The sequence below is a fragment of the Asparagus officinalis genome, chromosome 8 (genome assembly GCF_001876935.1).
Source record: "Asparagus officinalis chromosome 8, Aspof.V1, whole genome shotgun sequence".
Lineage (NCBI taxonomy): Eukaryota > Viridiplantae > Streptophyta > Magnoliopsida > Asparagales > Asparagaceae > Asparagus > Asparagus officinalis.
The window spans coordinates 131085580-131098447 of NC_033801.1; the positions used below are offsets into that span (position 1 = coordinate 131085580).

The 12868-nt window shown below is 42.0% G+C and overlaps 1 protein-coding gene across 1 annotated transcript; it reads right to left on the bottom strand.

Annotated features, from left to right (window-relative positions):
* Positions 10670–11065, bottom strand: LOC109821973 (uncharacterized mitochondrial protein AtMg00820-like). Its single transcript, XM_020388125.1, has one exon. It carries the CDS (start codon positions 11063–11065, stop codon positions 10670–10672), a length of 396 nt encoding a protein of 131 aa, XP_020243714.1.

Consider the following 12868-nt stretch of genomic DNA (forward strand, 5'->3'; position numbering starts at 1 on the left):
ATCCTCTTCTCCTTTCTTGTCATACCCCAAAGGTTGCTCGACACAGACATCTTCAATTAATTCACCATGCAGAAATGCTGATTTGACGTCGGGTTGATACACAATCCAGCCTCTCTGTGCATCACTCTAATTGTATTCATTCGAGCCACTGGAGCATAAACTTCTGTAAAATCCACTCCTTGCCTCTGTGAGTAGCCTTTTGCTACCAACCGAGCCTTGTACTTGTCAATCTCCCCTGCCTCATTGTATTTAGTTTTGAAAATCCATTTTACTCCTATTCTTTTAGCTCCTAGAGGCAGCTTAACCAGTTTCCATGTGTTCTTCTCAATGGACTCAATTTCTGCATCCATGACCTTTCTTCACTTCTCACTTCCTACTGTATCCTCGAAGTTTGTAGGATCATCAGACATCACAAGTGCCATATTAGCTTGCAACGCCAAGTCTGAAATTCCCGAACCAGAAAGTCCAGAACCTGGTGTATAATCACTCATCCAAGCTGGTGGTCCTCTTTCTCTTGCCTCCCTTGCTTCTGGTGTCTCATAACCCATAGACGAATTATCTACATTTTCTTCTTCCTCACTTGAGTTCAAAGTACCTCCTCCTGAATTTCCAGCTTCTTGATCTTCGAACTCATCATCACCGTCAGATGCTTTATCTTCTATCTCGTCGGCGACACATTGATCTTCTCCCCACTCCAACTCCATTGACACTTGCTGCTCATAGCTTGTATCGCAGTCCCACTCTCTTTTTTCTTCGAACACTATATCTCTGCTAATCACTATCTTTTTGGTGATAGGATATTAGAATCTGTAGGCCTTTGACTCTTCACTCACTCTAAGTAGGATGCAGAGTACACTTCTATCCTCCAATTTGGCTCTTCTTGCCTTTGGAACATGGATGAAAGCAATACACCTGAAGACTCTAAAGAATTCCACAAAATGTTTCTCCGCTCCAAGCCTCCTGAGGTGTCATGTCTTTCACTACACTTGTAGGACATCTGTTTAACACAAACGTCGTCCAATTGACTGCTTCTGGCCAAATGACCGTACCTGCAATGCCAGAGTTGTGGCAGGTCAAGTGTTGAGGTAAGAAAGCAGCTGGTGGGAGTTGCAACTGCTCCGGCCATAATCACAAGCATCCTATTTGCAGTCATCGTTGTTTCAATGATCAATGCCAACTCTTCTTCTTACCTGAGTTCCACCGTTGAGCCTCTTGCAAAGTTTTCGGTGACTTCAACATAAAACATAAGCAGCAAAGTCTCACCTCAATCTATGTTGGCATAGTTTGCTTCTTTCTTTGTTCCTGGACACTCATATTGAACTCCATCATAGAGGTTTTGAATTCTCCCAAAATCACAACATCATTGCTAGTATAGATAAGATCATCAAAATAAACACTTACTCGCGAGATTTTTCCTCCACTGCTAATTTTAGAGAAAATGGTCTACTCACTGCTACATTTCTGAAATCCTTTTTTGTTGAAGTGGGCATCAATTCGACTAAACCAAGCACGAGGTGCTTGCTTTAATCCATATAGCGCTTTCTGTAGCTTGTAACTTTTATCCTCTTCTCCTTTCTTCTCATACCCTAAAGGTTGCTCGACATAGACATTTTCAATTAATTCGTCATGCAAGAATGCTGATTTGACGTCGAGTTGATACACAATCCAGCCTCTCTGTGCAACAAGAGCAAGCATCACTCTAATTCTATCCATCGGAGCATAAACTTCTGTAAAATCCACTCCTTGCCTCTGCGAGTAGCCTTTTGCTACCAACCGAGCCTTATACTTGTCAATATCCCTTGCCTCATTGTATTTAGTTTTGAAAATCCATTTTACTCCTATCCTTTTAGCTCGTGCAGGCAGCTTAACCAGTTTCTATGTGTTCTTCTCAATGGACTCAATTTCTGCATCCGTGGCCTTTCTCCACTTCTCACTTCCTACTGCATCCTCGAAGTTTGCGGGATCATCAGACATCACAAGTGCCATATTAGCTTGCAACTCCAAGTCTGAAATTTCTGAACCAGAAAGTCCAGAACCTGGTGTATAATCACTCATCCAAGCTGGTGGTCCTCTTTCTCTTGCCTCCCTTGCTTCTGGTGTCTCATAACCCATAGACGAATTATCTACATTTTCTTCTTCCTCACTTGAGTTCAAAGTACCTCCTCCTGAATTTCCAGCTTCTTGATCTTCGAACTCATCATCACCGTCAGATGCTTCATCTTCTTTCTCGTCGGGACACCTTGATCTTCTCCCCACTCCAGCTCCATTGACACTTGCTGCTCATAGCTTGTATCGCAGTCCCACTCTCTTTTTTCTTCGAACACTATATCTCTGCTAATCACTATCTTTTTGGTGATAGGATATTAGAATCTGTAGGCCTTTGACTCTTCACTCACTCTAAGTAGGAAGCAGAGTGCACTTCTATCCTCTTGCAAAGTTTTCGGTGACTTCAACATGAGACATAAGCAGCAAAGTCTCACTTCAATCTATGTTGGCATAGTTTGCTTCTTTCTCTGTTCCTGGACACTCATATTGAACTCCATCATAGAGGTTTTGAATTCTCCCAACATCACATCATCAATGCTAGTATAGATAAGATCATTAATATAAACACTTACTCGCAAGATTTTTCTTCCACTGCCAATTTTAGAGAAAATGGTCTACTCACTGCTATATTTCTAAAATCCTTCTTTGTTGAAGTGGGCATCAATTCGACTAAACCAAGCACGAGGTGCTTGCTTTAATCCATATAGCGCTTTCTGTAGCTTGTAAATTTTATCCTCTTCTCCTTTCTTCTCATACCCCAAAGGTTGCTCGACATAGACATCTTCAATTAATTCACCATGCAAGAATGTTGATTTGACGTCGAGTTGATACACAATCCAGCCTCTCTGTGCAACAAGAGCAAGCATCTCTCTAATTGTATCCATTCGAGCTATCGGAGCATAAACTTCTGTAAAATCCACTCCTTGCCTCTGCGAGTAGCCTTTTGCTACCAACCGAGACTTGTACTTGTCAATATCCCCTGCCTCATTGTATTTAGTTTTGAAAATCCATTTTTCTCCTATCCTTTTAGCTCGTGCAGGCAGCTTAACCAGTTTCCATGTGTTCTTCTTCTCAATGGACTCAATTTCTGCATCCATGGCCTTTCTCCACTTCTCACTTCCTACTACATCCTCGAAGTTTGCGGGATCATCAGACATCACAAGTGCCATATTAGCTTGCAACTCCAAATCTGAAATACCCGAACCAGAAAGTCCAGAACCTGGTGTATAATCATTCATCCAAGCTGGTGGTCCTCTTTCTCTTGCCTCCCTTGCTTCTGGTGTCTCATAACCCATAGACGAATTATCTACATTTTCTTCTTCCTCACTTGAGTTCAAAGTACCTCCTCCTGAATTTCCAACTTCTTGATCTTCGAACTCATCGTCACCGTCAGATGCTTCATCTTCTATCTCGTCGGGACACCTTGATCTTCTCCCTACTCCAGCTCCATTGACACTTACTGCTCATAGCTTGTATCCCAGTCCCACTCTCTTTTTTCTTCGAACACTGCATCTCTGCTAATCGCTATCTTTTTGGTGATAGGATTATAGAATCTGTAGACCTTTGACTCTTCACTCACTCTATGTAGGACGTAGAGTACACTTCTATCCTCCAATTTGGTTCTTCTTGCCTCTGGAACATGGATGAAAGTAATACACCCGAAGACTAAAGAATTTCACAAAATGTTTCTTTCCGCTCCAAGCCTCTTGAGGTGTCATGTCTTTCACTGCACTTGTAGGACATCTATTTAACACAAACGTCGTCCAATTGACTGCTTCTGGCCAAAAGGTCTTCTGCATCTTCTTTTCTGAAAACATCGATCTCACCATGTTTAGAATTGTTCTATTCTTCATCTCCGCAACTCCATTTTGTTGTGGTGAATATGCTGCTGTCAACTGCCTCTTGATCCATTTTCCTTGCAAAATTCATTGAACTCATTTGGATTGAACTCTCCACCTCTGTCAATCCGAAAGTACTTGATTGATAGACCTGTTTCTTTTCCAACATTTCTTTTGAAAGCTACAAAGGAGCTAAATGTATCTGCTTTGTTTGTTAAATAAAAAGTCCATGCTCTTCGACTAAAGTCATCAATGAAGTATAGTATGTACCTTTTAATACTGTTTGATTCTGGTGCGATCGGTCGGCAGAGATCTGCATGAACTAGCTCCAACTTCAATTTTGCCCTGCATGTGCTCTTCTTTGGAAAGGAATTTCTATGCTGCTTTCCAATGAGACAATCTGTACATTCCTTCTTTGCAACATCAAACTTTGGCAACCCATGAACCATGTTCTTACTATGTAAGGTCTTCAGACCCTTGTAGCTCAAGTGACCGTACTTGCAATGCCAGAGTCGCGGCAGGTCAAGTGTTTAGGTGGGAAAGCAGCTGGTGGGAGTTGCAACTACTCCGGCTATAATAACAAGCATCCTATTTGCAGTCATCGTTGTTTCAATGATCAATCCTCTCCTTGGATGGTAAATTCTGCACTTCCCTTCATGCATCAGAATAGCTAGACCCTTCTCTTGCCATTGACCCACACTCAATAGGTTGTTCTTGAGCTCTGGTACATAATAAACTTTTGTGACTACAAGCTTCACTCCATTGATACTCAATTACACGCTGCGTTTTCGTTCTACATTCATCTTGGTGTTGTTCCCGAGCTTCACCAAGTGTCTAAACTCGCCGTCAAAGTCTGAAAACATCTTCTTATCCCCACACATATGGTTAGAACAACCTGAGTCTACGAACCAAGCTTCTGTTCTGCTTACTCCATTTGCCTCTGCTTGTGCCGTCAATGCCAACTCTTCTTCATACCTGAGGTCCACCGTTGAGCCTCTTGCAAAGTTTTCGGTGACTTCAACATGAGACATAAGCAGCAAAGTCTCATCTCAATCTATGTTGGCATAGTTTGCTTCTTTCTCTGTTCCTGGACACTCATATTGAACTCCATCATAGAGGTTTTGAATTCTCCCAACATCACATCATCATTGCTAGTATTGATAAGATCATCAATATAAACACTTACTCGTAAGATTTTTCCTCCACTGCCAATTTTAGAGAAAATGGTCTACTCACTGCTACATTTCTGAAATCCTTCTTTGTTGAAGTGGTCATCAATTCGACTAAACCAAGCACGAGGTGCTTGCTTTATTCCATATAGCGCTTTCTGTAGCTTGTAAATTTTATCCTCTTTTCCTTTCTTCTCATACCCCAAAGGTTGCTCGACATACACATCTTCAATTAATTCACTATGCAAGGATGCTGATTTGACGTCGAGTTGATACACAATCCAGCCTCTCTGTGCAACAAGAGCAAGCATCACTCTAATTGTATCCATTCGAGCCATCGAAGCATAAACTTCTGTAAATCCACTCCTTGCCTCTGCGAGCAGCCTTTTGCTACCAACCGAGCCTTATACTTGTCAATATCCCCTGCCTCATTGTATTTAGTTTTGAAAATCCATTTTACTCCTATCCTTTTAGCTCGTGCAGGCAGCTTAACCAGTTTCCATGTGTTGTTCCTCTCAATGGACTCGATTTCTACATCCATGGCCTTTCTCCACTTCTCACTTCCTACTGCATCCTCGAAGTTTGCGGGATCATCAGACATCACAAGTGCCATATTAGCTTGCGACTCCAAGTCTGAAATTCCCGAACCGGAAAGTCCAGAACCTGGTGTATATCACTCATCCAAGCTGGGTGTCCTCTTTCTCTTGCCTCCCTTGCTTCTGGTGTCTCATAACCCATAGACGAATTATCTACATTTTCTTCTTCCTCACTTGAGTTCAAAGTACCTCCTGAATTTCCAGCTTCTTGATCTTCGAACTCATTATCACCGTCAGATGCTTTGTCTTCTATCTCGTCGGCGACACCTTGATCTTCTCCCCACTACAACTCCATTGACACTTGCTGCTCATAGCTTGTATCGCAGTCCCACTCTCTTTTTTCTTCGAACACTATATCTCTGCTAATCACTATCTTTTTGGTGATAGGATATTAGAATCTGTAGGCCTTTGACTCTTCACTCACTCTAAGTATGACGCAGAGTACACTTCTATCCTCCAATTTGGCTCTTCTTGCCTTTGGAACATGGATGAAAGCAATACACCCGAAGACTCTAAAGAATTCCACAAAATGTTTCTCCGCTCCAAGCCTCCTGAGGTGTCATGTCTTTCACTACACTTGTAGGACATCTGTTTAACACAAACGTCGTCCAATTGACTGCTTCTGGCCAAAAGGTCTTCGGCATCTTCTTTTCTGAAAGCATTGATCTCACCATGTTTAGAATTGTTCTATTCTTCCTCCCCGCAACTCCATTCTGTTATGGTGAATATGTTGCTGTCAACTGCCTCTTGATCCATTTTCCTTGCAAAATTCATTGAACTCATTTGGATTGAACTCTCCACCTCTGTCAGTCCGAAAGTACTTGATTGATAGACCTGTTTCTTTTTCAACATTTCTTTTGAAAGCTACAAAGGAGCTAAATGTATCTGCTTTGTTTGTTAAATAAAAAGTCCATGCTCTTCGACTAAAGTCATCAATGAAGTATAGTATGTACCTTTTAATACTGTTTGATTCTGGTGCGATCGGTCGGCAGAGATCTGCATGAACTAGCTCCAACTTCAATTTTGCCCTGCATGTGCTCTTCTTTGGAAAGGAATTTCTATGCTGCTTTCCAATGAGGCCTTGTACTTGTCAATATCCCCTGCCTCATTGTATTTAGTTTTGAAAATCCATTTTACTCCTATCCTTTTAGCTCGTGCAGGCAGCTTAACCAGTTTCCATGTGTTGTTCTTCTCAATGGACTCAATTTCTGCATCCGTGGCCTTTCTCCACTTCTCACTTCCTACTACATCCTCAAAGTTTGCGGGATCATCAGACATCACAAGTGCCATATTAGCTTGCAACTCCAAGTCTGAAATTTCCAAACCAGAAAGTCCAGAACCTAGTGTATAATCACTCATCCAAGCTGGTGGTCCTCTTTCTCTTGCCTCCCTTGCTTTTGGTGTCTCATAACCCATAGACGAATTATCTACATTTTCTTCTTCCTCACTTGTTCAAAGTACCTCCTCCTGAATTTTTAGCTTCTTGATCTTCGAACTCATCATCAACGTCAGATGCTTTATCTTCTATCTCGTCGGCGACACCTTAATCTTCTCCCCACTCCAACTCCATTAACACTTGCTACTCTTAGCTTGTATCACAGTCCCACTCTCTTTTTTCTTCGAACACTATATCTCTGCTAATCGCTATCTTTTTGGTGATAGGATTGTAGAATCTGTAGGCCTTTGACTCTTCACTCACTCTAAATAGGACGCAGAGTGCACTTCTATCCTCCAATTTGGCTCTTCTTGCCTTTGGAACATGGATGAAAGCAATACACCCGAAGACTCTAAAGAATTCCAAAAAATGTTTCTCCGCTCCAAGCCTCCTGAGGTGTCATGTCTTTCACTACACTTGTAGGACATCTGTTTAACACAAACGTCGTCCAATTGACTGCTTCTGGCCAAATGACCGTACCTGCAATGCCAGAGTTGTGGCAGGTCAAGTGTTGAGGTGAGAAAGCAGCTGGTGGGAGTTGCAACTGCTCCGGCCATAATAACAAGCATCCTATTTGCAGTCATCGTTGTTTCAATGATCAATGCCAACTCTTCTTCATACCTGAGTTCCACCGTTGAGCCTCTTGCAAAGTTTTCGGTGACTTCAACATGAGACATAAGCAGCAAAGTCTCACTTCAATCTATGTTGCCATAGTTTGCTTCTTTCTCTGTTCCTGGACACTCATATTGAAGTCCATCATAGAGGTTTTGAATTCTCCCAACATCACATCATCATTGCTAGTATTGATAAGATCATCAATATAAACACTTACTCACAAGATTTTTCCTCCACTGCCAATTTTAGAGAAAATGGTGTACTCACTGCTACATTTCTAAAATCCTTCTTTGTTGAAGTGGGCATCAATTCGACTAAACCAAGCACGAGGTGCTTGCTTTAATCCATATAGCGCTTTCTGTAGCTTGTAAATTTTATCCTCTTCTCCTTTCTTCTCATACCCCAAAGGTTGCTCGACATAGACATCTTCAATTAATTCACCATGCAAGAATGTTGATTTGACGTCGAGTTGATACACAATCCAGCCTCTCTGTGCAACAAGAGCAAGCATCTCTCTAATTGTATCCATTCGAGCTATCGGAGCATAAACTTCTGTAAAAACCACTCCTTGCCTCTGCGAGTAGCCTTTTGCTACAAACCGAGCCTTGTACTTGTCAATATCCCCTGCCTCATTGTATTTAGTTTTGAAAATCCATTTTTCTCCTATCCTTTTAGCTCGTGCAGACAGCTTAACCAGTTTTCATGTGTTGTTCTTCTCAATGGACTCGATTTCTGCATCTATGGCCTTTCTCCACTTCTCACTTCCTACTACATCCTCGAAGTTTGCGGGATCATCAGACATCAAAAGTGCCATATTAGCTTGCAACTCCAAATCTGAAATTCCCGAACCAGAAAGTCCAGAACCTGGTGTATAATCATTCATCTAAGCTGGTGGTCCTCTTTCTCTTGCCTCCCTTGCTTCTGGTATCTCATAACCCATAGACGAATTATCTACATTTTCTTCTTCCTCACTTGAGTTCAAAGTACCTCCTCCTGAATTTCCAACTTCTTGATCTTCGAACTCATCATCACCGTCAGATGCTTCATCTTCTATCTCGTCGGTACACCTTGATCTTCTCCCCACTCCAGCTCCATTGACACTTACTGCTCATAGCTTGTATCCCAGTCCCACTCTCTTTTTTCTTCGAACACTTCATCTCTGTTAATCGCTATCTTTTTGGTGATAGGATTGTAGAATCTGTAGACCTTTGACTCTTCACTCACTCTAAGTAGGACGCAGAGTACACTTCTATCCTCCAATTTGGTTCTTCTTGCCTCTGGAACATGGATGAAAGTAATACACCCGAAGACTAAAGAATTCCACAAAATGTTTCTTTCCGCTCCAAGCCTCCTGAGGTGTCATGTCTTTCACTGCACTTGTAGGACATCTGTTTAACACAAACGTCGTCCAATTGACTGCTTCTGACCAAAAGGTCTTCGGCATCTTCTTTTCTGAAAGCATTGATCTCACCATGTTTAGAATTGTTCTATTCTTCCTCTCCGCAAATCCATTCTGTTGTGGTGAATATGCTGCTGTCAACTGCCTCTTGATCCATTTTCCTTGCAAAATTCATTAAACTCATTTGGTTTGAACTCTCCACCTCTGTCAGTCCGAAAGTACTTGATTGATAGAAATGTTTCTTTTTCAACATTTCTTTTTAAAGCTACAAAGGAGCTAAATGTATCTGCTTTGTTTGTTAAATAAAAAGTCCATGCTCTTCGACTAAAGTCATCAATGAAGTATAGTATGTACCTTTTACTACTATTTGATTCTGGTGCGATCGATCGGCAGAGATCTGCATGAACTAGCTCCAACTTCTGTTTTGCCCTCCATGTGCTCTTCTTTGGAAAGGAATTTCTATGCTGCTTTCTAATGAGACAATCTGTACATTCCTTCTTCACAACATCAACTTTGGCAACCCATGAACCATGTTCTTACTATGTAAGGTCTTCAGACCCTTGTAGCTCAAGTGACCGTACCTGCAATGCCAGAGTTGTGGCAGGTCAAGTGTTGAGGTGAGAAAGCAGCTGGTGGGAGTTGCAACTGCTCCGGCCATAATAACAAACATCCTATTTGCAGTCATCGTTGTTTCAATGATCAATCCTCTCATTGGATGGTAAATTCTGCACTTCCCTTCATGCATCAGAATAGCTAGACCCTTCTCTTGCCATTGACCCACACTCAATAGGTTGTTCTTGTGCTCTGGTACATAATAAACTTTTGTGACTACAAGCTTCACTCCATTAATACTTAATTACACGCTGCGTTTTCGTTCTACATTCATCTTGGTGTTGTTCCCGAGCTTCACCAAGTGTCTAAACTCGCCGTCAAAGTCTGAAAACATCTTCTTATCACCACACATATGGTTAGAACAACCTGAGTCTACGAACCAAGCTTCTGTTCTGCTTACTCCATTTGCCTCTGCTTGTGCCGTCAATGCCAACTCTTCTTCATACCTGAGTTCCACCGCTGAGCCTCATGCAAAGTTTTCGGTGATTTCAACATGAGACGTAAGCAGCAAAGTCTCACCTCCATCTCTGTTCCTAGAAACTCATATTGAACTCCATCATAGATGTTTTGAATTCTCCCAACATCACATCATCATTGCTAGTATTGATAAGATCATCAATATAAACACTTACTCGCAAGATTTTTCCTCCACTGCCAATTTTAGAGAAAATGGTCTACTCACTGCTACATTTCTGAAATCCTTCTTTGTTGAAGTGGGCATCAATTCGACTAAACCAAGCACGAGGTGCTTGCTTTAATCCATATAGCGCTTTCTGTAGCTTGTAAATTTTATCCTCTTCTCCTTTCTTCTCATACCCCAAAGGTTGCTCGACATACACATCTTCAATTAATTCATTATGCAAGGATGCTGATTTGACGTCGAGTTGATACACAATCCAGCCTCTCTGTGCAACAAGAGCAAGCATCACTCTAATTGTATCCATTCGAGCCATCAGAGCTCAAACTTCTGTAAAATCCACTCCTTGCCTCTGCGAGCAGCCTTTTGCTACCAACCGAGCCTTGTACTTGTCAATATCCCCTGCCTCATTGTATTTAGTTTTGAAAATCCATTTTACTCCTATCCTTTTAGCTCGTGCAGGCAGCTTAACCAGTTTCCATGTGTTGTTCTTCTCAATGGACTCAATTTCTACATCCATGGCCTTTCTCCACTTCTCACTTCCTACTGCATCCTCGAAGTTTGCGGGATCATCAGACATCACAAGTGCCATATTAGCTTGCGACTCCAAGTCTGAAATTCCCGAACCAGAAAGTCCAGAACCTGGTGTATAATCACTCATCCAAGCTGGTGGTCCTCTTTCTCTTGCATCCCTTGCTTCTGGTGTCTCATAACCCATAGACGAATTATCTACATTTTTTTCTTCCTCACTTGAGTTCAAAGTACCTCCTCCTGAATTTCCAACTTCTTGATCTTCGAACTCATCATCACCATCAGATGCTTCATCTTCTATCTCGTCGGGACACCTTGATCTTCTCCCCACTCCTGCTCACTGACACTTGCTGCTCATAGCTTGTATCCCAGTCCCACTCTCTTTTTTCTTCCAACACTGCATCTCTGCTAATCGCTATCTTTTTGGTGATAGGATTGTGGAATCTGTAGACCTTTGACTCTTCACTCACTCTAAGTAGGACGCAGAGTACACTTCTATCCTCCAATTTGGTTCTTCTTGCCTCTGGAACATGGATGAAAGCAATACACCCGAAGACTCTAAAGAATTCCATAAAATGTTTCTCTCCGCTCCAAGCCTCCTGAGGTGTCATGTCTTTCACTACACTTGTAGGACATCTGTTTAACACAAACGTCGTCCAATTGACTGCTTCTGACCAAAAGGTCTTCGGCATCTTCATTTCTGAAAGCATCGATCTCACCATGTTTAGAATTGTTCTATTCTTCCTTTCCGCAACTCCATTCTGTTGTGGTGAGTATGCTGCTGTCAACTGCCTCTTGATCCATTTTCCTTGCAAAATTCATTGAACTCATTTGGATAGAACTCTCCACCTCTGTCAGTCCGAAAGAACTTGATTGATAGACCTGTTTCTTTTTCAACATTTCTTTTGAAAGCTACAAAGGAGCTAAATGTATCTGCTTTGTTTGTTAAATAAAAAGTCCATGCTCTTCGACTAAAGTCGTCAATGAAGTAGTATGTACCTTTTACTACTGTTTGATTCTGGTGCGATCGGTCCGCAGAGATCTGCATGAACTAGCTCCAACTTCAATTTTGCCCTGCATGTGCTCTTCTTTGGAAAGGAATTTCTATGCTGCTTTCCAATGAGACAATCTGTACATTCCTTCTTCGCAACATCAACTTTGGCAACCCATGAACCATGTTCTTACTATGTAAGGTCTTCAGACCCTTGTAGCTCAAGTGACCATACGTGCAATGCCAGAGTTGTGGCAGGTCAAGTGTTGAGGTGAGAAAGCAGCTGGTGGGAGTTGCAACTGCTCCGGCCATAATAACAAACATCCTATTTGCATCCATTCGAGCCATCGCAGCATAAACTTCTGTAAAATCCACTCATTGCCTCTGCAAGCAGCCTTTTGCTACCAACCGAGCCTTGTACTTGTCAGTATCCCTTGCCTCATTGTATTTAGTTTTGAAAATCCATTTTACTCCTATCCTTTTAGCTCGTGCAGGCAGCTTAACCAGTTTCTATGTGTTGTTCTTCTCAATGGACTCAATTTCTACATCCATGGCCTTTCTCCACTTCTCACTTCCTACTGCATCCTCGAAGTTTGCGGGATCATCATTCATCACAAGTGCCATATTAGCTTGCGACTCCAAGTCTGAAATTCCCGAACCAGAAAGTCCAGAACCTGGTGTATAATCACTCATCCAAGCTGGTGGTCCTCTTTCTCTTGCCTCCCTTGCTTCTGGTGTCTCATAACCCATAGACGAATTATCTACATTTTCTTCTTCCTCACTTGAGTTCAAAGTACCTCCTCCTGAATTTCCAACTTCTTGATCTTCGCACTCATCATCATCGTTAGATGCTTCATCTTCTATCTCGTCGGGACACCTTGATATTCTCCCCACTCCAGCTCCATTGACACTTGCTGCCCATAGCTTGTATCCCAGTCCCACTCTCTTTTTTCTTCGAACACTGCATCTCTGCTAATCGCTATCTTTTTGGTGATAGGA